Genomic DNA, 27,903 nt, shown 5'->3' on the forward strand with positions numbered 1-27,903 from the left:
CAGGCTTGGAGCTGAATGAGCTACCCTGTGAAAAAAGACTTTTACTTACTCACTACTTACTTCCTTACTTCTCTATCCATATCCGAGTTCTTCTTGTTTAGTAATCAAGGGCTTCATTAGTTGGTGATCATTTTCTTGATTCTCGTGACCTTAAGGTATGATTCAGGGGGGGATATTGTAAGGAGAAATGGATGCTTGTCACTCCTAAGTAAAAAACATCGAAAGCATCGAAAACAAATAAATATCATGCACACGTAAAACCTACCATTGTTCCACACCACCTTGCCTCAGGAGAAGAGGTTCGAACCAAGTCTACGGTATGGAAACCTTGACAGCATGCCGGTTAAAACATGGCTTTTACGGATGCGTTTACGCCCCAAAATGATCTCACTAGCACTTTACTCCATGCTGCCACTGAATAGTATTTGTCCTTCATCGTCCGCCTCAGAAAACCGCCAGCAGAACTACTCATGCGTTACCCTTTATGCGGAGATTCCCCGACCTCCCACATATGACGTAAAACGACAACACACGTGACAGCATTTCTGAGAAAGACGCAATCCTTGCTTCGCTCGCGCGGTGGCGGCAAAACTCATTATGATGAGGTCGTGAACACATGTTCCAAGGAAAAGTAAACGATTGACTTCAATTCTAAACTTGGATGAAGTCAATGAAACTACATAAAAGAAGCGACCTGCATTCCATCGACTTTTCTCGTTGATTGATGCTATATATATGGCTTGCGTTATTAACGAAGCGTGAGGTCAAGATGGCTGGACATTGGCCTAGTAATTGCTTTTTGCATTTTTATGACCGAGACGAAGTCGAAGTCAATAAAAAATGTAAAAATAGAACGAGGCTAATATCCAACCATCTTGACCGAACAAGCTTGGTCAACAAAGGATTTAGTATGTTGATGCACGTCATTTGCGTGACGGCGCTTTAAGTTACAGTTACACGCGTCACTTGCGTGACAGCGCTTTACGTTACAGTTAGGTTCTTTAGCTATTTTTGGATGTGATTGATTTAGTACGTGCGGAGCGTGTGTGTGGAGTAGACATTTTTTGCTGTGGTCTACAAAAAGAGATTATAAAGGCCTACGGTGTCGCGGGACAGATATGTAAGTTCGTTTCATCGTAATTTATCCTTATTGCTTGTGGTTAGCCCAGTTCGCAGTTCAATTAATATATTATTCATTTTATGTGTGATCATTGTGATTTTACGTACCGCGACCTCGTGGCCGCGTGGATATCTGAGTCGATTTCTTTATATTAGTTCTATAGTTTCGCTCGGTTCTGGTTGTTTGCATTTAGCCTGTTTAGTTCTATTTTGTTGCCTCTGAGGCTTTTCATTTGTCGATCGCTAGTGCCTTGTAACGTTTGTTTGTGCAACTGCCTTACTCTAGTCCTTCATTGTTTATTTCAGTTTACGAGATCAATTAATAAATGTGATGTGAATGTCGCTTCGATCTCTGTAAAGTTCCACCCGTTCTGGTATTTTTCTCCGGTCGCGATTTTCTCGGCAATACATTCGGCCTTGACGTTCGCCTGCCGTTACATAGTATATTGCAAGAGATTTCGCTTTATCAAGATTAAGCATGACTCGTTTACTCGAGAGCCGGGAAACAAAGCCAACTGCATGTGCTTAAAGAGTTCAACAACTTCAAGAGAGTTGTTTCTGTTTTCTTTGTTTGGACCATCTTCTGTCGCTCGTGCATTTCTATTATCATCAATCACTATCATAAAACTGTTCCCAAATGAAAGAAAATAACTATAACATTTGCTCAGGAAGAAAAAGCACAGCCAAAATTCAAACAAAATCACACTTAGGCAATGTTTATTTCAATATTTATTTGTACATTTTACGCTTCAATACAAAACATACCTAAACCTCAAGGAGCAAGGCCCACGTCATATGAAGAAAGACAGAGATCAATATATTTCAATATATTTTGTCAGCACTGTTTGTCTCGCATTTCTTTGGATTAAAGCTCTGAGAATTTACTATTTAATCAACCAACATCCCTGACAACTAACACTAATTATTGCTCATTACTTTTTCTTTAGAATCTTTGCTTTTCAATGCAACCTCAGACATGCTACTCACTAAACCTACTGCACTGATGCCTTATTGGGGCAAGTGAACAACCATTTCGTTGACTTAATTAGGGCCTGATTATATGAGCCGGGCTGGCCCTGTTAGCCTGGCTGATTTCTTTTGTTTTGGTGTTCGCCAAAGCGTGAAAACAAAAGAAATCAGCCCGGCTAACCGGGCCAGCTCGGCTCATGTAATCAGGCCCTTAGAGCTAGATTGTATGGCTGGGGGAGGTCACAAGAAATTTCTATTGCCCCATCCCCATCCCTCTCCTTCGCTGTGACCATTGCTCACCCACTTTATACAAAATAATTTCTTTCTCTCCCAAGCCTTCCACTCCTGCAAGAAAAGACACCAGTATAATTTTCACTAAGTAAATACCAGGCACTAACTCACCAAAATAACACTTGTTCTGCAAGCTGACTACACACCTCAATCGTGAACCAAAAGTAAGGCACATCATGTACATTCTAGAGGCATTTTTTCCCACAAACCAACTAAATGCTGGCTCTCATTTCTTGTTGAGAAAAATACCCAAGTCTCTTTATTATTAATGGCAATTGTGTCAGTTTTACTATGAAGTATTGTTTCTTTCAATTCTTCCTCAAATGTTAAGCTCAGTGCATAGTGGATTAGATATAATCCGAAGGCATCGAATCGTTGTCATAGCAAGAATATTGAAAGTTGCCTTTATTTGCTTAGGCAAATTATCACCTCCACAGGGTATTTGCTGGGAGGTGAAGTTATTTTAATCAGAGCAAGAGAAAACATTGATTTATGTCAAACTTTCATGCAAACTCTTCTGATTTTTAGAAATAAGAAAGTGAATAAATCTAAAATAAATATAATAAGGAGACTGTTGTTTATTAAAGAATGTCGGTTCAGTTCTTTTTTAATTTCACGAATATAAAAAAACATAAAAGAATTCAAGATACACTCAAACCTGTATTGCAGCAGTCACTCTTGAGGAATGGCAGTGTGTGACCACTTGATGCAAATTAATGGCTTAGTACAAGTTGACCAACAAATGACATGAGTGATCTATGTGTGTAATATTTGTCCAAACAGTCCAAAGAAGAAAGATCATTTGCAATGTATTGATGACATTAAAAATCATAATACAGATCAAAAGATTAAATGCGCCGATCGGCTAAAAACTGCTGCATTTTTTGTGTGACACAAGTGCACAGTTTTGACAAAAATTACAAAGTGTATGCACTAGCTGTTGAAATTTTCTCTGTCTTGACTTTCTGTGCTGCTTTTTTCATGTAAGCTACAACATGATTTCTTGTGCCACTTGGTGAAAATAAGCATTCAAGTTAATTTTTACAAATTGCACTTGCTTCATAGGCTTGTGCAATTTTGCTGTCTTTAAAAAACTAACTTATGCTTATCAACACCAAATTGCACTCAAAATCAAACCTATACATTGTAATTCAAAGTTTTCAGTGGTAGAGCATTTGATGGTGAAATCAGAAGTCTTGGGGTTAAACCCCTAGCTTGTAGGGACTGAGTATATTTCCTCACTTTTCCCTTGTGACGAAACAAATAACCAGTTTTTATTTAGGACGGTGAGTGCAGTTGTTAAGAAAAGTCACCTTTAGTTTTCTTTTTTTCAAGTTGATAATGATGCAGTCTACCATAAAACTGCAGAGGATAAGGTGAAAGGAAATTATTCATTGAAAGTAAAAATCAGTGTTCAATTTGGAGACACTTTCATTCCCAACATCGCTCTTTACCAAAGACAAAATTACATAGCAATCAGTCAATCATGGAGCAACTTATTTAAATCAGGAAGAAACAAAACAATCAGCATTTGATAATTATCTACATTTAACAATCTTTATTTTAAGGGCTTAGTTTTGCTTCTACACTGATAATTAAAAAAGTAACTTAACCTAAGTGGTTGATTGCAATCAAATGTTATCATTATAAGTCAATGGAAAATATTATTTTTATCTAACTTTAATAGCTAGCTTCTAAAGATACAAAAGTGCATTAATTGGCAGAAGCTTGAAATTTATAATTATATAAGAACAATTTACAACTTAAAAATGGTGTTGCAACCAACTGAATAACGCGAAAAACTACCTGTAGTTCCAAAAATGTTTAGGATTCTCAATTTGAAAACTTTGCTATTAATAACCTTTTAAGAATCCATGGTAGCTAGGCTACAGAGTCAGTTGATCTCATTCTTTTTTAATTTGACTTAAAATAGAACTAAGGTAAAAGCAATTAATCATGCACTTATGCGCCATTTCTTAAAACAACTGTTTCAGATTTATTAAGGGTATTAAAGGAAAATTCATTACTTGATGAGGGAATTCTGCATTAAATTGCATACCAAAACCGATATCACACGACTCGCGAAGCTATGAGTGCGATATCGGTTTTCAAGTGAAATTTAACCTGGAATTCATAAGTGAAGTAATGGATTAAATACAAGTTGACCAGCAAATGACACGAGTGATGTTTGCATGTAATATTTGTCCAAACATTCCAACGAAAGATAATTTGCAACGGGTTTGTCACTCTTGACTTTGTGTGATGCCTTTTTTTGCGAGTTATTAACAAGTAACATGATGATTTCTTCTGTAGTTTGGTGAAAATAGGCACTTGCTAATTTTTACAAATAGCACTCATCTTGCTTTATGGGCCTGTGCAATTCTGTTGTCTTTGAAGAACTTACTTGCATTTATTAACACCAAATTGCACTCAAAATCCAACCTATACATTGTAATTCAATCATAGAGAATCTGATAGTGAAATCAGAAGTTTTAGGGGTCAAACCCCTAGCTTGTGGGGACTTAAAGATTATATCCCAGTTTTGGCCTGGTGACAAAACAAATGACAAGTTTTTATTTACTAATTGTCACAAATGACCTCAATTTCGGCCAAGTTGCCTACACATATCATGTTCTCAGTAGTAGAGCATTATTCTGATGGTGAAATCAGAATTGGAAGTTCCAGGTTTAAAACCCCTAGCTTGTGGAGACTGAGATTATTTCCCTGCTTTGGCCTTGTCACAAAACAAATAAGTTTTCATTTAGGAAGGCAGGCACAATTGTTTAGAAAAGTCAACTTTAGTTGCTTTTCTTTTCCAAGTCAATAACCAGTGAACCAGATAAAAATTTAGAGGATAAGGTGAAGAGAAAATTATGAATTGAAAGTCACGATCAGTTTTCAACTTGGAGACACTTTCCTTCCCAACATCATTCTTCACCAAAGACAAAATTACATATCAATATGGATCACAAAGTAATTATTTAAATCAGGAAGAAACAAAACAATCAGCATTTGATAATCGACAACACTGAACAATCTTTATTTAAGTACTTGGTTTTGCTTCTGTACAATGATAACTGAAAAAGCAACTAAACCTCACTGCAGTTGATTGTAATTAAATGTTATCATAGTCAATGGAAAATATTTATTTTTATCCTACTTGAATAGCTAGCTTCTACAGATACAAAAGCACATTGGCATAAGTTTGAAATTTATAATATAGAGCAATACAACTCAAAAATGGTTTTGCAACCAATAATAAGAAAAACTACCTGTAATTCCAAAAAGTTTTGAGGTTTTCAATATTATAACTTCCCTGTAACCTTTGGGAACCCATGGTAAGACTACAGAGTGAGTTGATCTCACCTTTTTTTAAATTTGACTTTAAAAAAGAACTAAGGCAAAAGTGATTAATCATCTATGGGACATGTCTTATACAATTGTTACAGATTTATTAAGGGTATAGTACAGTATATGAAATTACACTCTGCTAAAAAAAAAAATTATGACCTAGTGAGGCATATCCAACTGGTTTGCCTCTGGCCAGTGGAGATCTTTAAACCCCCTGTTTAGGTTGTTATGTTTATTTACAATTTGTTTGTATTGGCCCTGAAAACCCCCATCAAGGGAGTGGTCAATTAAACCTGTAATCAAGTGAACCCGTGCCTCTGGGAGTGTTCCTAGTTGATTGCTCTATCAACTGAGTCACAAAGTTGAACACTAAGAGCAGGACAAGAAGCATTCCATCAGTTGCAATCACAACCTGTTCAAAACATGATTAATTTCATTTGCTGCCTGGAACACATTCCCTGTGTAAGAAGCAAAGATCTCACTGTAAATTTCCTAGCTTATCACATGCGAATTCATAGCTCATCTGTTTGAGTGGCCAACAAATATATAGAGGCACAGGTTTGTACTCTGTAAAATCCTGACTTTTTTAGGCTTCTTCAAATGTGAGGATGACCTCCTTACGGATGTAATTATGGAGGGTTGCTACAGATAAGGAGTTTTTGGAAATTTCTAGAAGGCTAATTAGTTGCGCTAACTGGATACCAGGGCAATTTCATGCAATGCTCTGGAAATTTCTACTATGTGTTGCAAAGGTCCATAAAATATAGAAAAGAGTTATTTTGTAACCTTCAAGAACACTCTAAAATGCTTAATAAATGTACATAAATTGCCATTCACCCATCAGAGTTGATTGTCATTGACTGCAAGACTGCTAAGTATTTAAAGAAGTTAAAGAAGGCCATTGTGGTCTAATCTAGGGATGCTTTCCTACATTCATTCCTACACACACACATAAATGCATCCCTGAAAAGGTCTTTTTAGTAGCAATATTGAAAAATCAAATGCAAATTCTGAAGAATAAAAAACTTAATCAATTATGAATCATTATTTTAATTGGTTAAAATGTATGAAACAAAAGTTGTTATATTTCTTAAAGTTAAATTCAAAGCAGTTCAAATACTATTTTTGTTTCAGAAAAGTTTGTCTAAAAGTTTATCAACAGTTTCAGAAGAGATTTTGAGATAAAAGTGTTTACTGTGATTTTTGTATCAGTGCAGTGACTGGAGTGTTAGCCAGTAATAGGCTGTTGTTGTTTTTTTTTAACCTTACAGTTGTATCTTGAACAAAACTATGAAGAAGATTGAAATGTTTATGAAGAAATTTATCATGTCGAGATAAAAGTATAAAAGGCTCTATATATATAGCTTCAATGCACTGGACATTGATCAAGTACTTTTTCAATATCTATGTAATTCCTTCAATCACAAGAATATATAAACTTTGGTTATTAGTGTTCTGCTTCACTTTTGTGGATTCAATCTTACGTACCATACCATCATGTTCAAGAAAACAAAAGAAAGCATTTAAAATACTTTTATAAAACCAATCAATGAACCTACAAGCAGCAACAAAATTGTTGACACATTGATCTTTTCAACTCCATATTACTTCAGTTTTATCTCTTTTGCCCTTGTTAAGTTTACCTATTCACATTCGTCTCTTCCCCTCCCCCCCCCCCCCAAAAAAAAAAGAGATGGTGTATCGTGTTTCCATGAACTTTTAGCAAACATTGAATGGGGGAGGGGGTCTGTTAATGATTTAGAGTGTGGTAAGAAACAGGACTGTTTTTCTACACATATCTCTTAATTCTCAAACATCATGTGTAAACTAATCTTGACGCTGATTGTAGCTAAGAGAATATGCAGCGAATAAGAGCCATAATGGAGAATTGTGATGCTTACCCTAAAAGTCCCTACACATTCCCAATAACAGGAAAACATCAAAACAGCAGTTTAAAAAGCTAATACCTTCCAACCTAGTTTAGTATCTACAGCAACAGCAATGCGTCCCTCAGTAGTCACTGTAATCCCTGTTACGAAATCGATCCCATCAATTTGGATTTGTACACTACGCACAAACTCACCATCTTTGCTGTATATCTCAACCTGCAGGAGTTCTTTCTCTTTTCTAACACAAGCGATGACGACATGTTCACCTGTTCGGTGAAATGCAATGCTCGTGTAATAACAGTCATTTCTTTGCAGTTTAAACTTGTTAAGATGTTCACCGTGTTCACTGAATATGTGAACACAGGAATCATCTCTGTCCATTACCATAACACGGCCATCAGTAGCGACAGTGACATCCCACGCGCTCTTCAATATTCCTTTGCCAAAACTGCGAACAAACTCTCCATTAGAGTCATACTCCTCCACCTCATCCCCCTCCACCTCCCTTCGAACTGTCAGTACTTTTCCCGTGTCACTCACTGACAGTCTTGCGTACCAGCCCCACTCATCTCCCCTCAGACGAAACCTGTGATGCGAGTCACCGATTTTCGTAAGTTTATAAATCCACCAAGGTCTCATAGTCCCTGCCAAGCCCCTCGGACCGGTCAGTACAAAGATGTTGTCGTTCGTGTCTGTGGCTACATCGATAATAAATAACTGTGTATTTACATCATCGCTAGGGAGACTGAAATGTTTTACAAACTTGCCGCTGCTGTCAAACACCTTCACACAACCATCCTCGTATTCCCCGACGATGAATTCTCTATCGGAGTTTGTAGCGATGCCCATCGGCCTATTCAGCTTGGGCTCCTCTTCGCCCTCCTGACCAAGTGACCATGGTTTAACCCAACAATGCTCCATACTTTGTTTAAGTAGTACTTTACATACTCTTGCGTCATACAATGGACTGATTTTCTTTTCTCCAGTATCAATAGGAGGCCAGATCAAAAAGTTTGCGTCTTCACCAATCGTTCGCGTGACATCGTAGATGACACGATTCACATGACAGACACTGGAGAAAATTTCCTTTCTTTCCTCTTGACTGAAAAAACCTCTTACTGCCTGGATGCCTTTCTTGAGCTGAACATCAAAGCTATTTTGTACTGCAGGCAGACAGTTTAATTCCTTTGCACACACTCTGCATGGCGTCACGGCGACAGCAGGATTGTCTACTGTCTCTAATATGGTCGCCATAACTCGATACTTCATGGCCAGAATGCGGTCAGATATTTTGAGGCCTTCGTTTTTAAAAGCTTCAGTAGCTTTTCTTCGAGCATCTTCAAATCTTTTCTTTGCAGCGGAGAGCTTTGTCGTAGCTGATTCATCCAGGCCAGTAAGCTCCAACCTTCTAATTCCTTCAATAAGAGAAAATGCTTCATCACAGGCCGCCCCTGCTGTTGCCGCACCACACTCGTTTCTAGACTTTGCTATCTCAAACACTTCAAACAACAACGCCATTCCTTCCTCGAAAAAGCTGATACTTGTTTCAAAATCTTTCCTTGATAAAGCGTCCAACTTTGACTTGATGTCGTAGATTTCACGGACGATCAAGGAGTGGAATTTCTGGTCTGTTACATCGCCATCTTTGAGTTTTTCCGCGAGCTCATTTCTGCCTTTTCTTACGAGTAAGCCAATAGTGGCTTTAAACGCATCATATACAATCAAAGACATAACTTGAATCCTTTTTTCTTAGGAGACGCTACTTTACACAGTGCAATAGAGTTTGAACAAAATAAACATGCAGTTTTCTAAAATTCCGCTCATCAATTTGGATCAAAGTTTCAGTTCAGTAGTTTCAGTGCTTTGTAAAAGCTCAAGACAACAGGCGATCTATCAATTTTAACCAACCGTATCGTCCTCAGGGGAAAAAATAATAACGATCCCAGTGGTAAGAATTTCAAAAATTTGTAGTTAAAGTTTGTCTTAAAGAGTAACGAGGTTGGAAATCGTTCAACTCCTTCATTACTGGTTCTTTCACAGCGGCGTAATAGACTGGAGAATGATGACTGAAAAAACTGACCGGAATAGATGTATCAATGAAAGAAAAAACACTCCAGGAACCAAATGAGCTGAAGCAAACTCAGTATTCACTGTCATCTTACTTCGCCTCAGGCTCAAAACACCTTTTATGTATTCGGCTCCAATTGATGAAACGAGACTTAAGTAACTGCAAAAAAAGTTCTCAAACCCATGTGAGTCTCAGACGGTTTACTTTTTATGGCATATTGATTAATTAGATTCGACTGGAATAATATCAACATCTTTCGTGTTTAATGAACCCGATTTCAAAACATTTCCATTACCGACTCAAAATAAGAAGACTGTTGACCCTTAAGAAATCACGTCAATGATAATTAGTGTTTTTGTCGACGGAAACAGATGTATTTTTTTTACAGCTGAGGTCAGTTGACATTTCTAGATTTCAGTCGAAAACTATGGCATTCCTTTCCGCAACTAGGTTACGATAAAACGACATCTTTTCCGAATTATATGTCCGTAAATGTTCCAGAATATCTTTCAAGATCTTGATTCATCTCCATGAAATATTAACATTAAAGTTTGCTTAAGGGTAATGACGCAGTTCAGAAATAGCTCGTCATTGTTTCACCGGCTCCGCTTTTTGTTGTGTCCCTGAAGGAAGCCGCTAGATTGTTTGTTTGTCATCCCACAACGTAATGAGTGCAGTCTTACTATTTAAATAACAGTGCAATTTTTTTTTTTCACGAGCAGCAAGTTGATTTAAATTGACCCTTTCTTGTCCTGAGGTTTAACCACTAACCATTAATACCATTTCGGCAGGAACACTCCGAGGAATTGGAAAGTTTGTTTTTAAAAAATCAAGATCAAAATCTTATAATTAAACTCTATATTCTGCTTTATGGCTGGGAAAGATTCTTTTTTTCTAGTTGGGTATCTACTCAAGACCGTCGAGATCGTAATTTTTTTCTCGTTCGGGAAAGTGAAATTAAGTCATGTCACATTCAATTACTTCCGAACTCTCTTCAAGTGTATCATTCTTGGTGGGGAGTGTAACGTTATTTCCTATTAATAAATAAAGGCTGATAGTTTCTAAAGAAACTGTTTGGGGCTGCGTCGGTGGGGGGAACGAAATAATTTGAATATATCAACAAAGTTGAAATGGTAAATTGGACACCGTTACGATTATAAAAGCTGACGTTTCGAGTGTCCGGCCCTTCGTTGAACTTCATATATTCATCATATCTGATTTATCATCACGGGTTTATTACGAATCAACTTAATTAACGGCCTGCTCCCAGTTGGCTTGTTAGCTCAATTAGCAGAGTGCTGCACTAGTGTCGCAGAGGTCAGTGGTTCGAATCCCGTACAGGCCTGATTTTTTTAGCTCTGATTTTCGCTATTGCATGAATAGCGCTCTCTACTGCGAGGATCGTGCATCATACGTATCTATAACCGCAGTTCAAAATACATGAACTTCATATATTCATTATAACTGGAAATCATATTTCCGAAGACCTAATTTTCAAAATCTTGGACCCCTCAGAAGGGGAACAATTCGATCTCCAAATCCCCCTTGATCTAAATCCTGGATCCGCCCTATTTACATTGTTACCTCCACCGACGCAGCACCACAGTTTCTTTAGAAACTTATACCCCATGGAAATAGAGATTGGTTGGTGTTTGTCTAACTCTGAAAATGGCTTGGAATACACCAGACGCGTTATTCCAAGCACCAAGCTAATGTGATCCAAAAACAAAATCATTGTTTATTGAGCACTGCACTCTCACGTCGATTTAACATATTTGTTCAGCTAGAAGCCGAGTGGTTTGTACATAAATTAAAGCTAGAGTTAAGTGAAATTTGAGCCAAAGAGAGGGGGTTCAGCTTATAGTCAAGAGTTTTCGAAAAAAAAAGATTTTGTGCATTTGAACAACACCAAATGGACATGTTTTCATTTCGAAGCCGAGCTAACTCGAGAGCGCAAATGGACAGGAGTCCGAACCGCTTGGGGTCTCATCCTTGTTAAAATCCTCAACAATTGCAAGGAATAGCCCTGTCGCTGTCTTGTCTTGTTGATATATAGGAAAGAGCAATTAAAACTATGCGATGCTCTGGGTAGATTTCGCAAACCGGAACAACTAGTTGTACCTTTCGTTACACAAAGCTACTGTATCACGTTTAAGTGTTCACTCAATCTTGGTGATATTTTGATTGGTTAAGGTGTCGTCTTCATGGAAATTAAAGGCGGGCTTTCGGACCCAGAAAATGTTTCCTTTTCCCTTGAATAAAGGTGACAAAAATTTGTGAATGAAGGTATGCCCCTGATCTAGTACAAAGGTTATACCGTGTAACTGTAACTGAACTGTGCAACCGCTTGGCCGTGGAAGGTCTGGGTAAGAGATTAGGTTCCAGTGACAAAAATTTGTGAATTACGTTGAATGAAGGTGTAACTGTAACTGAACTGTACAACCGCTTGGCCGTGGAAGGTCTGCGTACAAGATTAGGTTTCTCCTACACAGAAGTGTCGTTTCGATAGACTAACAAATACAAACGTTTTATTTACATTTCTCCGGGACCAAACTTGTTTTCCCTGAATGAAGGTGTTCCCAAATCAATGGTGTTCTTTCCACGGCAGAATGGTAAATGAAATGCAAATGTTTCTGAAAAATGAAAACCAACTCTCTTGAGCCATTTAAAAATGTCTGTATATTTAGCGTTCACCCAATTTTGCTTGAGGAGAATGGAAAGTTCTTTTATTCAACACAGAGGTATCCATCTACTCACTTTACATAAATCGAACATTTCTCTAAAACAGAACTTGTGGCCCCCACCCCTCCCTTTCCCCCGGCTCTCCGATAGGCGTCCCAAAGAAGAAGTCCCAAAGGTATTGCAGTTTGAACATTTTGAGCTCTTTCGTGAATAGCCTTTATTCAGCATGCATTAGAATTTATTAAAAAAAAAACATATTTCAACTTGTCTTGACGGCTAAGTCGTTCTTACTAAGAACGGATCTTCTTACTGTAGCCTTCACGATCAAGGACCGGTAGAAGGATTCAATTGCAAGACAACACTTGTCGGTAATTTTGTCCGTTCTGTTACTTGGTTAAAAAAATATCCCTATTCACTATTCAATTACTATTACTATTATTCAATTACTATTTCAATTATTCTTTTTTTCATTGTTTGTCACAAAGCTGTTCATATCATTTATAACATTACCTAACATGGTCTACAAAATCTCTCCCTTACTTTTAATCTTACAAAAAAAAATAAAATTGCCTAGCTTCAGCGTGAAATAACATGAATCAGGTCTTTTCATAAACTGCCAGAAACAAAATAAAAACAAACCACAGTTTCACGGGTACTCTTTTTTTCTACCTATTTCCTGATAAATATCGTCGTTCATTCACAAATCCCGCATGTTGAAGTCAGCGTATCTTTTGCACAATGAATGACATTAGGGAGGGGGGGGGAGAGGAAACAAACCAGTCAAACGTCAGCGCATGTGCAAACGCTGTCATAGCTAGGCGCAACTCTTGGCGCATGTTTTGGGGCTGCTATAACCAGGTTGCCCCTAAAGAGTTAGAACCAAACACACTCACCATTAAGTCGAGGTGATTTACACGTGTATAACCTTTCTTTTTAAATGCTGAAAACAAAGAAAATGGCACATGAACAGAAGCAGTTTATCTGTCGTTCTTTTCAAAAGCTTAAGAAAGTAACACATTTTGGTAAGTACTTGATGTGATCTTTAATGTATGTTAATGTATGCAAATTACCCTGTATTCCCACATGTTCTTATGTATTGATGCATGTATGAAGGATTTCACCAAGTACCTACCCACATTTTACGCCGTGCTGCTGGCCAGTTGAACGTACGCGCTCATGAAATTCTGAGATAAGTAATCAGTGATTTGAGGCTAGTGTTTAATACAGCTTATAAACATAAAAATTGACCATCGTTTAATTCCAGAAATTTACTGCAGTAAATCTTGAAAAAATAGTTAACTTTCTAGTGAATGGAATATCAAAACACCATTTCCATACCTTGATGAAAGCTATGAAGGTGAACCCAAGCGCAAAATAAACCTGATAGAATAAATCACGAAGCCATCATCACTATCATTTTGTCAGGCCCTGTCTACTCGCATTCTTATTAAACTTGAAAACGAACTCTCCTTTCTCCTGAAAAGGAAAAAAATAATTCTGCTGTTGCACATTTGAACTCTTTCCTCTCATCCACAACAAATTGCATCCAACAGGGTAATGGGTTCCTGTATACGAGGAGTCGTCATATATGACGTACCTACTACACAACGTCATCCGTTCAAAGTGGGAGATGGAGGGGGGGAGATCTCTTCCTCAGGTGGGGCGTGTTTGAGTTTAGTAGGTACACCATAAAAATCATCCCATGGGGACTGTTAGGTCGGTAGCCCATATTATATTGGTGATTGTTTTTACCGGATAAGTGGTCGGAAGGCCAAATTGCAGACGATGGGCAACCCGAATTGATGAAGTCTCCTTTACAGCCGTTATTTGGTCTCGTCACGCAAAGTGCACTCTACCCCTCCAACAGGTACTCGACCGGAAATTATAATGCCCGATAAAATACATATATCTTATTAAACCTTTTTTGAGTAGTACCGCTGAGTATTTTTTGCAAGTTGTACCGTATTTTCATGCTTAACAACCTCCCGCGTGCATCCATAACGCGATGGGTGCACGCTGCACACTAACGATTTCTTAAGTGAACTGAGAAGACTAAAATTGATGAGGGTCAATAAAAAAATGAAAACTTCAGTTTAAAACCAGGGCATAGAAATCCAAGCACTGGATACTAACCAATAACAAAAAAGTGACGTAGAAAAGAAGGTACAATCCAACTAAAATATACGTTACGTGGCATTTCAGACTGAAAAACAACAGAGAAAATGACAGCAGAGAAGCATTAGAGCGACAAGCAAAAATCTGGAACAAATAGCACATTTAGAATAAACGAAACCCAACAGATCGTCCAGCAAGAACAGAGCTCCAAGCTTACAAATTTCAAAGTTGGCCCGCTAATTGATATCATTTTTCGAGAATTTTCAAAACAGTGTAGGATAAAAAAGGTTATTTTGGGCAAATAATTCGCAATAAGCGGACTTCTCTTAAGTTTCCCTGGAAGTTAATATTACGCAAGTTGTAAATGATGTAAATATTAATATCATACAGATGGGTCAAATCAAAACTCACCACATACTCTGCGACAAAAAACATGTTGATCCCTATAACTACAACGGTTAAAAACCACGCTACACCTTGCATCACCCCAGGGATGAAAACAACACGACGACAATTGAATGGATTTCAATAAAAAACTAGAAGAGCCAAAAAGAAATACAGTCCAAATGGTATCTAATGATAAAAGTCGCTAAATGTCTTATTCTATGCTCTCAGTTTGTTTGATTGTGACGAACGAGAGAAAAAGTGACGCATTTTCGTGCGCTTTTTTCTCTAATTACCTCCACAAACCAAGAACCCGCAAAGCTTAATTTAAAAAAAAAAATTGGCTATAATTGTTCTCATTTAAAACGCTGGTAGAAGTCAGTCAGCATTGACCCAATTCCTTCAAAATTTAAAATACCACCATTTCGTCAAAAACAACACGGACGTTGGAGGGTAACCATACTAAGGCCCAATTAGCTGCCACATATTTTCCCTTCAATTACTTACGAGAACTCAGAGTTTCATCAAAGTAACACCCTCCGGATGATAGGCTTGTCTCACCACCTCGTGCTGGATAGTGTACTGAGAACAATTTTTGCGCCCCTCATGACACTTACAAGTACATTTTCCACAGCATTTATTAACGAATTGCCCACAAGGCCGCGCCCTAGATTAGACCCTAGGGGATCTTTTACACGGTGGAAATGGTACAGCATGGTATTCACCAGCGCATAGAAACAATACAGCTGAGAGACAGCTTAGCATACCTTCCATTCTTAAACGTTCCCATAATGGCTTTATATCCCGTAAAATGCAACATAGGAATCAGAGCAAAAGGTAGCTGGCAAGATAACAAAAAGTCCTCAGCTTAACAAAATTCACGAGCGTCATTCGATAGTTGGAAACATTTTTGACTCCCATCGGTGCTTCTACTGATTAAAAGCTTCCTGTTCTGCGATTTACTCATCAGAAACCTAGATGCTGAATCACTTTCTTTTTTCTCCAAACCAAACAAAAGTTGCTACCGGAACCACGTCACAGTTCAACCATTTCATCCCTAAGATCTCAAAAGAGGTTCTCTTTATTATCTGCCTCACAATTCTTATGATATTAGTTCGGAAAATTTGAAATTGGATGAACTAATAAATCCCTATTAATATTTGTCTTTATTCTCATCACTAGTCTGCTTCATACTGTACTGATAATGTAAGGAGAAATTCTGTCTTAGTCTCTCAGTGGCAGTTCAAGGGTTACACATGGTTTTTCGGACCCTTGTGTTTTCAATTGTAGTGAAGTTCTTTTCCATCCGTAAGCATCCTTGACGTAGGTTTTCTACTCTGACAAAGCAACAATTTAAAGGTTTCCTTGATGGTAAGATTGATTATATCGCAAATGCGGCTCGAAACTATCTCAGCCATAACTTACCTGCAAACTCTGTAGCACATTAAGGAAATCATTCATTCCACTCAGATCCTGGACTCCTTCCTTAAAAGCCACAATAAGGGTTGGAGCAATGGCGATCGATCTGGTAAATAGCACTCGCTTCCATCTTGCCCAAGAGATCTTCAAGAATCCCTGCAGTGCATAAATCAAATCGAAAGATTTTCTCTTCTCAAGGAATTATCAACAATCGTTGACATGCGGGCAAGCACAAGTTATTCCAAGTTTAATGTGGTAAAAATCGCTTCCTACCTCCATAGCAAACTGGAAAAAAAAATGATGTCATTAGCTTTCAGCAGAAGGCGAGAGCAAATTCAACGAAAGAGCCCTTAAGATGAGTTCCAATTGAAGGTCCAAAGTTATTGAAGGAATCGTTTGGTTTTTCTTGACTTCGCCATGTGATTGGTTGAAAAAACTGACGCCAACCCCACAACCAAACAGATTAAAAAATAGCACCTACTGCAACAGGGTCATTCGCCTTTTCCCGCGCTTAAAAGCAGTTTATTCGTTTAATCTTTCTTTTTGATAATTGGTTGGCTCCTTGAGAAATTTTCTTCCCTGTGATTGTCAAAAGCGCAGTTACCCTAAATATGATCTATTTTTAGATCAAAAGGACGATATTTTTTGAGGATTGACCACATTGACGGTAACCTTTCTGAGTGCTTACTCTAACGCTCAAGAAACACGATGGACACTTTCACCATTCCTTTGTGCGCCATGTTAAGCATAAAGCTCCAAAAACAAACAGACAAACTAACAAAACGCAAACGTGTTTTATTCTTTTATGAATCAAACGCTCGCACTCATAGTGCCTCCCGGTTAGTTCAGTTGGTTATAGCGCCGGATTTTGTTGTGCGGGACGTCGAGGGTTCGTGCCCCGGCCGGACCGATACTCATGGTCTTAAAATAAGTGAGGAGAATTTGCTTCCTTTCTATAATCAAGTAATGGGTAGATATTCAAGTCTTCTCGGATAAGGACGAATAAACCGTAGGCCCCGTCTCCTGCAGGGTTAGGGTAGGAGACGTTAATTTCCCAAGCACGAGATTACTGTGTTGTGGATGTCCTCCCCATGGGTGGGATGGGTGGGAATTGGCCCTGAAAAGCCCCTATGGGAAGTGGTCAACTAACGTATGTATGTATAGTAGAACTTTGACCAGCTGCAAGAATTCCAATGCCCCAGATATGCAACGCTGCTTTTCCAAACATGCATCCGAGAAAGACGCCCTGAAAAGATATACGGACAGGATTTTTAAAACGATCACCACTACACTGCAATAATTAACGACTTTTCACCGAACGTAGTGTGGGTGGCTCGTAGTGGAGTATTCAACCAGCTGCAATGCGTCAAAATAGATATGCATCGCTAGCCACCTATACTAAGGTGAATATTTGTTTTAGAAAATATTCAATCATTGAGATAACATAGCACAAAAAGATGATTTTAACTCACTTATTCCTGAAACGATTGCAATATTTTCTGGCGCATTCTCCACCCACGTTGCTCGGGGTGAATAACAAAGAATAGTCGGAGTTCAAGCGGCCAAACAGAGCGCGCCTTCAACGCTATCCACAGTTTTGGTATAAACTAAATAATCGCTAGAATTAACTGCCTCAACTAATGTCTTACTTATTAGTACACCAATGGTTCTTACCCCTTTGAAAAGGTCTCCGTCGATGGCTATAGTTGATAAACATAGAGAAATTGAGAGTTCGATATTTTCTGATTTTTATAGATTAAATTTGACAGATCAATCAACAAACACTTTTACCAAAAGTTTACCTAATGTTTGTATTTGAAAAGTTAACAAAATTGTTCCAAGATTCTTACTTTAGGATCTCCGATCTTGTCCACATCAAATATTTCAGCTTGGCTTATGCTGTGTTTAAGGCATTTATGATACTGAAAAGAAAGAGATTGTCAGAGTTTTCATTAAGAAATGTAGTAACACAAGAATATTGAAAGTAAAAGGGAAGATACTCACAATAATATCAAGCAGCTAAGTGATGAAAATAAAGAAAAGTGTCTCTTAGGGGGGGGAGGGTGTAAGTTCATCAAATACCAAATTCTCCAAACAAACACCAAAAGAGTTGCAATACAGACAGTATGGAGAATTATCACTGAGATCTTGGCAATGAAAGGGATACGCGTTTGCCAATTATTTTTAGTGTAATTCGTACTTATTTCTTGTTTTACGTTTTCATAACTTCTTTGTTCGTACTTTTTGTAAGTTTACAGGTAAAAACGAGCGATAAGTGAGTTTGGTAGCGTTTTTCCTCGTCAGTTACACCTTTTTTGCACGTTTCTCATACAACACGTTATTTTGCGCCCCTTTTGAAATAAGCCAGTTTCTTTTTACGCATGATCGCTTTTTTAAGTCAGTTTATCCACAGTCGCGCTCGGCACAGTTCTCTGTTTTGGAAATATTCCACTCATTCGCTATTGCAGTTGTCACTGTAGATATTTTTTCCATTTCGCTTGGTTTGTACTCTTTTTTCTGTTTGTAATGATTTGTTTATCTTGGTTAACTTAGCTTTTGTTCATAGCTTTAGTTTCAACCTACTGCTGCTGCCGAGTAACAATAGAAAAATTTCTCGGTTAGACGAAGAGTGACCATCATCTAATTTCTCCTTACAATACCATTCCAAAATGAAACATTAAGGTCACACGAATAAAGGAAATGATCGGAAACTAAAGAAGCTCTTGATTGTTAAACAAGCTCTCCTTGTCAGCACCTTAGAAAATGTATAGAAAACAGTATGAAGAATATGAGTACTGATTCTGGGGTGTGTAGGGTTGACCTGTGAATGTTGACCTGTGAATGTGCTAAGAAAATCTGACTTACCATCTCTCCATACGTCCTTTTATAAAATGCCTACAAATGAAAAAAAGAAAAAATGACACATCCACAAGATCTGCCGCCTCTTTCCCTTTCTTATAGTGTTTTGCTTTTCTTTTGTTTGTGCAATTGCCTAAATTTTTTTAGCCCTTCTTGCGCAATTCCGTAGGGACGTAAAACGAGGATTACTTGGTACTGTTTTTCATCAATTTCTGGAACATCCACTGGTAAAAGCAAATAGCCTTACTCTAACAAATACTGCGACCACAACTATGTTGATGATTAATGACACGAACAGTGCAATGGCTGGAAGGAAAAAAGAAAAGAGGAGAAGGTTACATATGATGACAAGGTATATTACTGTAAACAAGCAACTCCCACGGCTCCCACAGACATAGTCGGACTGAAACAGTGTTGAAATTAACCCAGGACTGGAAATGTTTTGATTGTGAGCTTGTACATGTATACAGCCTCAAACCAAAACTAAGGTAATTTGATTGATTGAGAGGTTTTTAGTCCTGCGGTGATCTCGTTGGTGTGGAACACCTCTATCACCTTAGAAACTTATCATAAGCAAAACTAAAGACCTTTTCGAAAAAGAAAACCCAGTGCAAAGGCTAAAATCATAATGAACGAAAGAGAACTAGTGTTAAAACTGTTAAAAGCGCGGGAAAACGCGGCTACAAAAGTCACGATTGTTTTCAGTCTTGCGTGAGATTGGTTGATATGACAGCTGTTACTAAGGATATTGACATGGTATTCATCTTTCGTGCACGCCTTGATACGATTCTCGGACAATGCCGTAAGATGTATTCCATGACTAAAAAAATGAAATGATGGTGGAATATTGATGTCCCTTATTCCGTGGTTGAAAATATAAATCAATGATATAAACCATCGAATTAGGGGAATTTATTACCTGATTCAATGAAATAATACATATTTGCTTTTTTCACCGCTTTGGGATTTTTCCTCTCTACTTCTCGAGACTACAACAAAGAGAAAGAAGAAAACGTTAACGATGAGCAATATTGCAAGAATTGTCACCAGACAAAGGTCATGGGTTCAAATCCTGTAGAGGCCTGAATTTTTTTCATGTCACATTTCCACAACTACATAAGTAGGATTCATTACTGCGAGGATCGTTTTCATACATTTCAATGAGACTGCTATTAATTGGGTTTCATCGACTAAGCTGATGAGGTAAATGGGGCACCGTACATAGTTTCTTCGCTCTGACAGACGGCTAACTTTCAAAAGAGCGTTAGCCCTCGCCACCCATCATGAAGAGTTAAGAAACTATTTATGATGGCCAATTCACATTATCAACCCAGTTGAGAACTGAAAATCAAATCGTCTTGGCACAACAACATTGATTTTATTTTTTAAAATGAAAGAAATAAAGGCTTTTGTAGCCCGCAGTTAGCAAAGCTATTCTAGGCGGGCCACCTAAACAGACACTGTATAGGCTCTCACACATACTTAGCGGAGCTCAAAAATCACAACCCTCTTGACCAACATCCGCTGACCAATCACCACAATTACCTGTGTCACCACAGTTACCACATCGCACCACATGGCACCACAGTTACCTTTGTCTCTAGGGATTGGTTGCAAACCACCTATAGCTCGTCATTGTTTCACTCAGCCTTTTGTTATATCAAGGAAGCCGCTTGATTGTTTTTCGTGTCATCCCACAGCACAGTGAGTTTAGGCTTATTTTTAAAATAACACTACTATTTTTTTCCTCACAAGCAGCAAGTTGTTTAAAACGTCCATATCATGGACCATCTCTTCTACTGAGTTTTAACCGCTAATCCCATTTCGGAAGGAACACTCTGAGAAACGGGAAAAGTTTGTTTTCGAGCATCAAAATCAAAATCTTACAATTCAACTTTATTTATTACATAGATACTAATGAAATACCAGGATTTTTCCTTTACTAAAAACTCATATCTTCATTGCGCTCAGTGAAGATACTATTTTTATCTTTCACGTGTGAGGATATTGGTGTCGCCATAGTTACTAACATGATAAGCCAATTACAAATAACTTATGCTTATTAATACCAAAATGCATTCAAAATCAAACCTATACATTGTAATTCAAAGTTTTCAGTGGTAGAGCATTTGATGGAGAAATCAGAAGTCTTGGGGTTAAACCCCTGGCATGTAGGGACTGAGATTATTTCCTCACTTTTCCCTTGTGACGAAACAAATAACAAGTTTTTATTTAGGACGGTGAGTGCATTTGTTACGAAAAGTCACCTTTAGTTTTTTTTCAAGTTGATAATCAGTCAACCATAAAACTGCAGAGGATAAGGTGAAGAGCAAATTATGAATTGAAAGTAAATATCAATGTTCAATTTGGAGACACTTTCATTCCTAACATCGTTCTTCACCAAAGACAAAATTACATATCAAACAGTCAATCACAGAGCAAATTATTTAAATCAGGAAGAAACAAAACAATCAGCATTTGATAATCATCCACATTTAAAAATCTTTATTTTAAGTGCTTATTTAGCTTTGCTTCTACACTGATAATTAAAAAAGTAACTAAACCTAACTGGTTGATTGCAATCAAATGTTATCATATAGTCAATGGAAAATATTTATTTTTATCTAACTTAAATAGCTAGCTTCTAAAGATACAAAAGTGCATTGGCATAAGTTTGAAATTTATAATATAAGAACAATACAACTTAAAAATGGTGTTGCAACCAAGTGAATAATGAGAAAAACTACCTGTAGTTCCAAAAATGTTTAGGATTTTCAATATGAAAACTTTCCTATAACCTTTTCAGAATCCATGGTAGGCTACAGAGTAACTTGATGTCATGCTTTTTTAATTTGACTTAAAATAGAACTAACCTAAAGGCAAAAGCAATTAATCATGCACTTATGCAACATTTCTCAAAACATTATTGTTTCAGATTTATTAAGGGTATTTATAAGAAAATTCATTACTTGACAAGGGAATTCTGCATTAAATTGCATACGAAAACCGATACCACACGAATCGCAAAGCAATGAGTGCGATATCGGTTTTCAAATGCAATTTAACGTGGAATTCATAAGTGAAGTAATGGATTAAATACAAGTTGACCAGCAAATGACTCGAGTGATGTTTGCATGTAATACTTGTCCTAACATTCCAACGAAAGATAATTTGCAATGTGTGTCTCTTTCTTGACTTTGTGTGATGCTTTTATTTGCGAGTTACTAACAAGTAACAAGATGATTTCTTGTGTAATTTGGTGAAAATAGCCACTTGCTAATTTTTACAAATAGCACTAATCTTGCTTTATGGGCTTGTGCAATTCTGTTGTCTTTGAAAAACTTACTTGTGTTTATTAACACCAAATTGCACTCAAAATCAAACCTATACATTGTAATTTATTCAATCATAGAGAATCTGATAGTGAAATCAGAAGTTTCAGGGGTCAAACCCCTAGCTTGTGGGGACTAAGACTATATCCCAGTTTTGGCCTGGTGACAAAACAAATGAGAAGTTTTTATTTACTTGTCACAAATGACCTTAATTTCGGCCAAGTTGCCAACACATTTTATGTTTTCAGTGGTAGAGCATCATTCTGATGGTGAATCAGAAGTTCCAGGGGTTAAACCCCTATAGCTTATAGGGACTGAGATTACTTCCCCTGCTTTGGCCTTGTGACAAAACAAATAAGTTTTTATTTAGGAAGGCAGGCACAATTGTTTAGAAAAGTCAACTTTAGTTGTTTTTCTTTTCCAAGTTAATAACCAGTCAACCAAAAAACTGCAGAGGATAAGGTGAAGAGAAATTTATGAATGGAAAGTCAAGATCAGTTTTCAACTTGGAGACACTAATTTCCTTCCCAACATCATTCTTCACCAAAGACAAAATTACATATCAATATTGATCACAAAGTGATTATTTAAATCAGGAAGAAATAAAACAATCAGCATTTGATAATCAACAACATTGAACAATCTTTATTTAAGTGCTTGGTTTTGCTTCTGTACAATGATAACTGAAAAAGCAACTGAACTTCACTGGTTGATTGTAATTAAATGTTATCATAGTCAATGGAAAATATTTATTTTTATCCTACTTGAATAGCTAGCTTCTACAGATACAAAAGCACATTGGCATAAGTTTGAAATTTATAATATAGAGCAATACAACTCAAAAATGGTTTTGCAACCAATAATAAGAAAACTACCTGTAATTCCAAAAATGTTTGAGGTTTTCAATATGATAACTTCCCTGTAACCTTTGGGAACCCATGGTAAGACTACAGAGTGAGTTGATCTCACTTTTTTTTTAATTTGACTCAAAAATAGAACTAAGGCAAAAGTGATTAATCATCTATGCGACATGTCTTACACAATTGTTTCAGATTTATTAAGGGTAGTATGTACAGTATATAAAATTACACTCTGCTAAAAATAAAAAATTATAACCTAGTGAGGCATATCCAACTGGTTTGCCTCTGGCCATTGGAGATCTTTAAACCCCATGTTTAGTTGTTATGTTTATTTACAATCTCTTTGTATTGGCCCTGAAAACCCCCATCAAGGGAGTGGTCAATTAAACCTGTAATCAAGTGAACCCGTGCCTCTGGGAGTGTTCCTTGTTGGTTACTCTAATTACTAAGTCACAAAGTTGAAAACCAAGAGCAGGGCAAGAAGCATTCCATCAGTTGCAATCACAATCTGTTCAAAACATGATTAATTTCATTTGCTGCCAACACATTCCCTGTGTAAGAAGCAAAGATCCCACTGAAAATTTCCTAGCTTATCACATGGGAATTCATAGCTCATCTGTTTCTGTGGCCAACAAATATAGAGGCACAGGTTTGTACTCTGTAAAATCCTGACTTTTTTAGGCTTCTTCAACTGTGAGAATGACTCCCTTACTGATGTAATTATGGAGGGTTGCTACAGATAAGGAGTTTTTGGAAATTTCTAGAAGGCTAATTAGTTGTGCTAACTGGATACCAGGGCAATTTCACACAATGCTATGGAAATTTCAACTATGTGTTGCAAAGGTCCACAAAATATAGAAAACAGTTAATTCGTAACCTTCAAGAACACTCTAAAATGCTTAATAAATGTACATAAATTGCCATTCACCCATCAAAGTTGATTGTTATTGACTGCAAAGACTGCTAAGTATTTAAAGAAGTTAAAGAAGGCCATTGTGGTCTTCTATGGATGCTTTCCTACATTCATTCCTACACGCACACATGAATGCATCCCTGAAAAGGTCTTTTCTAGTAGCAATATTGAAAAATCAAATGCAAATTCTGAAGAATAAAAAACTTAATCAATTATGAATCATTATCTTAATTCGTCAAAATGTATGAAACAAAAGTTGTTATATTTCTTAAAGTTGAATTGAACGCAGTTCAACTACTATTTTTGTTTCAGAAAAGTTTGTCTGGGAGTTTATCAACAGTTTCAGAAGAGATTTTGAGATAACAGTGTTTACTGTGATTTTTGTATCAGTGCAGTGACTGGAGTTTTAGCCAGTAATGGGCTGTCGTTGTTTTCATTTAACCTCACAGTTGTATCTTAAACAAAACTATAAAGAAGGTTGAAGTGTTTATGAAGAAATTTATCATGAGATAAAAGTATAAAGGGCTCTATACTGACAATGCACAGGACATTGATCAAGTACTTTTTCAATATCTATGTAATTCCTTCAATCACAAGAATATAACTTTGGTTATTAGTGTTCTGCTTCACTTTTGTGGATTCAATCTTACCATACCATCATGTTCAAGAAAACAATAATATAATAACAAAAGAAAGCATTTAAAATACTTTTATAAAACCAATCAATGAACCTACAAGCAGCAACAAAATTGTTGACACATTGATCTTTTCAACTCCATTGATCTTTTCAACTCCATATTACTTCAGTTTCATCTCTTTTGCCCTTGTTAAGTTTACCTATTCACCATCGTCTCTTCCACCCCCACCCCCCCCCCCCTCAAAAAAAAAAGAGATGGTGTACCGTGTTTCCATGAACTTTTAGCAAACATTGAATGGGGGAGGGGTCTGTTAATGATTTAGAGTGTGGTAGACACAGGACTGTTTTTCTCCACATAACTCTTCTCAAACATCATGAGTAAACTAATCTTGACGCTGATTGTAGCTAAGAGAATAAGCAGCGAATAAGAGCCATGATGGAGAGTTGTGATGCTTACCCTAAAAGTCCCTACACATTCCCAACAACAGAAAAACATCAAAAACAGCAGTTTAAAAAACTAATACCTTGTGACTTACATTAGTACGTGCAACAACATCAATGCGTCCCTCAGTAGTCACTGTAATCCCTGTTACGAAATCGATCCCATCAATTTGGATTTCTACACTACGCACAAACTCGCCATCTTTGCTGTATATCTCAACCTGCAGGCGTTCTTTCTCTTTTCTAGCACCAGCGATGACGACATGTTCACCTGTTCGGTGAAATGTAATGCTCGTGTAGCAACAGTCATTTCTTTGCAGTTTAAACTTGTTAAGATGGTCACCGTGTTCACTGAATATGTGAACACAGGAATCATTTCTGTCCACTACCATAACACGGCCATCAGTAGCGACAGTGACATCCGTTACATATTTCAATATTCCTTCGCCAAAACTGCGAACAAACTCTACATTACTGTCATACTCCTCCACCTCCATTCCTACTGTCAGTACTCTTCCCGTGTCACTCACTGACAGTCCTGTGAATGCTCTCCACCAGTCCCAGCCCGAGCCCTCTTCCCTCAGACGAAACCTGTGATACGGGTCACCGGTTTTCGTAAGTTTATAAATCCACCAAGATCTAGGTCTCCAAGGCTCTGCCAAGCTCCTCAGACCGGTCAGTACAAAGATGTTGTCGTTCTTGTCTGTGGCTACATCAATAATATATAACATTGTATTATTTACATCATCGTTACGGAGACTGAAATGTTTAACAAACTTGCCGCTGCTGTCAAACACCTTCACACAACCATCCTCGTATTCCCCGACAATGACTTCTCCGCCGGAGTTTGTAGCGATGCCCATCGGCCTCTTCAGCTTGTGCTCCTCTTTGCCCTCCTGACCAAGTGACCATGGTTTAACACAACAATGCTCCATACTTTGTTTAAGTAGTACTTTACATACTCTTGCGTCATACAATGGATTGATTTTGTTTTCTCCAGTATCAATAGGAGGCCAGATCAAAAAGTTTGCGTCTTCACCAATCGTTCGCGTGACATCGTAGATGACACGATTCATGTGACAGACACTGGAGATAATTTCCCTTCTTTGCTCTTGACTGAAAAAGCCTCTTACTGCCTGGATGCTTTTCTTGAGCTGAACATCAAAGCTATTTTGTACTGCAGGCAGACAGTTTAATTCCTTTACACACACTCTGCATGGCGTCACGGCGACAGCAGGATTGTCTACTGTCTCTAATATGGTCGCCATAACTCGATACTTCATGGCCAGTATGCGGTCAGATATTTTCAGGCCTACGTTTTTGAAGGCCCTCGTTGCTTCTTTTCGGGCATCTTTAAATCTTTTCTTTGCAGCGGAGAGCTTTGTCGTAGCTGATTCATCCAGGCCAGTAAGCTCCAACCTTCTAATTCCTTCAATAAGAGAAAATGCTTCATCACAGGCCGCCCTTGCTGTTGCCGCACCACACTCGTTTCTAGACTTTGCTATCTCAAACACTTCAAACAAGAACGCCATTCCTTCCTCGAAAAAGCTGATACTTGTTTCTAAATCTTTCCTTGATAAAGCGTCCAACTTTGACTTGATGTCGTCGATTTCACGGACGATCAAGGAGTGGAATTTCTGGTCTATTACATCGCCATCTTTGAGTTTTTCCGCGAGCTCATCTCTGCCTTTTGTTACGAGTAAGCCAATAGTGGCTTTAAACACAGCAGTTACAATCGAAGACATAACGTGAATCCTTTTTTCTTAGGTGACACTACTTTACACAGTGCAATAGAGTTTGAACAAAATAAACATGCAGTTTTCTAAAATTCCGCTTATCAATTTGGATCAAAGTTCCAGTTCAGTAGTTTCAGTGCTTTGTAAAAGCTCAAGACAACAGGCGATCTATCAATTTTAACCAACCGTATCGTCCTCAGGGGAAAAAATAATAACGATCCCAGTGGTAAGAATTTCAAAAATTTGTAGTTAAAGTTTGTCTTAAAGAGCAACGAGGTTGGAAGTCGTTTCAACTCCTTCATTACTGGTTCTTTTACAGCGGCGTAATAGACCTGGAGAATAATGACTGAAAAAACCGACCGGAATGCAGGTATCATTGAAAGAAAAAACACTCCAGGAACCAAATGAGCTGAAGCAAACTCAATATTCATTGTCATCTTACTTCGCCTCAGGCTCAAAACACTTTTTATGTATTCGGCTTCAATTGCTGAAACGAGACATAAGTAACTGCGAAAACGTTCTCAAACCAATGTGAGTCTCAGACGGTTTACCTTTTATGGCATATTGATTAATTAGTTTCGACTGGAATAATGTCAACATCTTTCGTGTTTAATAAACCCGATTTCAAAACATTTCCATTACTGACTCAATATAAGAAGACTGTTGACCCTTAAGAAATCACGTCAATGATAATTAGTGTTTTTGTCGACGGAAACAGATGTATTTTTTTTACTTCAGTTGACATTTCTAGATTTCAGTCGAAAACTATTGCCTTCCTTTCTGCAACTAGGTTACGATAAAACGACATCTTTTCCGAATTATATGTCCGTAAATGTTC

The 27,903-nt window shown here is 37.6% G+C and overlaps 2 protein-coding genes across 3 annotated transcripts; both read right to left on the bottom strand.

Moving 5' to 3' along the window:
* Window positions 1-5,390: 5,390 nt before the first annotated feature.
* Window positions 5,391-16,930, bottom strand: LOC148719150 (uncharacterized). The gene is made up of 4 exons (XM_088742003.1): window positions 14,503-16,930; window positions 13,708-13,845; window positions 13,263-13,309; window positions 5,391-12,320 (listed from the first exon to the last, which is right to left on the bottom strand). Exon 4 carries the CDS (start codon window positions 9,348-9,350, stop codon window positions 7,683-7,685), a length of 1,668 nt encoding a protein of 555 aa, XP_088598129.1. The 5' UTR covers window positions 9,351-12,320; window positions 13,263-13,309; window positions 13,708-13,845; window positions 14,503-16,930; the 3' UTR covers window positions 5,391-7,682.
* A 132-nt stretch (window positions 16,931-17,062) lies between these two features.
* Window positions 17,063-27,438, bottom strand: LOC148719151 (uncharacterized). Of its 2 annotated transcripts, XM_088742000.1 has the most exons (5): window positions 25,425-27,438; window positions 20,066-20,135; window positions 19,394-19,452; window positions 19,153-19,182; window positions 17,063-18,209 (listed from the first exon to the last, which is right to left on the bottom strand). In XM_088742000.1, exons 1-5 carry the CDS (start codon window positions 27,072-27,074, stop codon window positions 18,111-18,113), a joined length of 1,908 nt encoding a protein of 635 aa, XP_088598126.1. In that variant the 5' UTR covers window positions 27,075-27,438; the 3' UTR covers window positions 17,063-18,110. The 2 variants fall into 2 exon arrangements, with proteins under 2 accessions (XP_088598126.1, XP_088598125.1); XM_088741999.1 differs by lacking the exon at window positions 17,063-18,209 and having other exon boundaries at window positions 18,467-19,182.
* Window positions 27,439-27,903: the final 465 nt, after the last annotated feature.

Source organism: Stylophora pistillata, chromosome 12 (assembly GCF_964205215.1).
Source record: "Stylophora pistillata chromosome 12, jaStyPist1.2, whole genome shotgun sequence".
NCBI lineage: Eukaryota > Metazoa > Cnidaria > Anthozoa > Scleractinia > Pocilloporidae > Stylophora > Stylophora pistillata.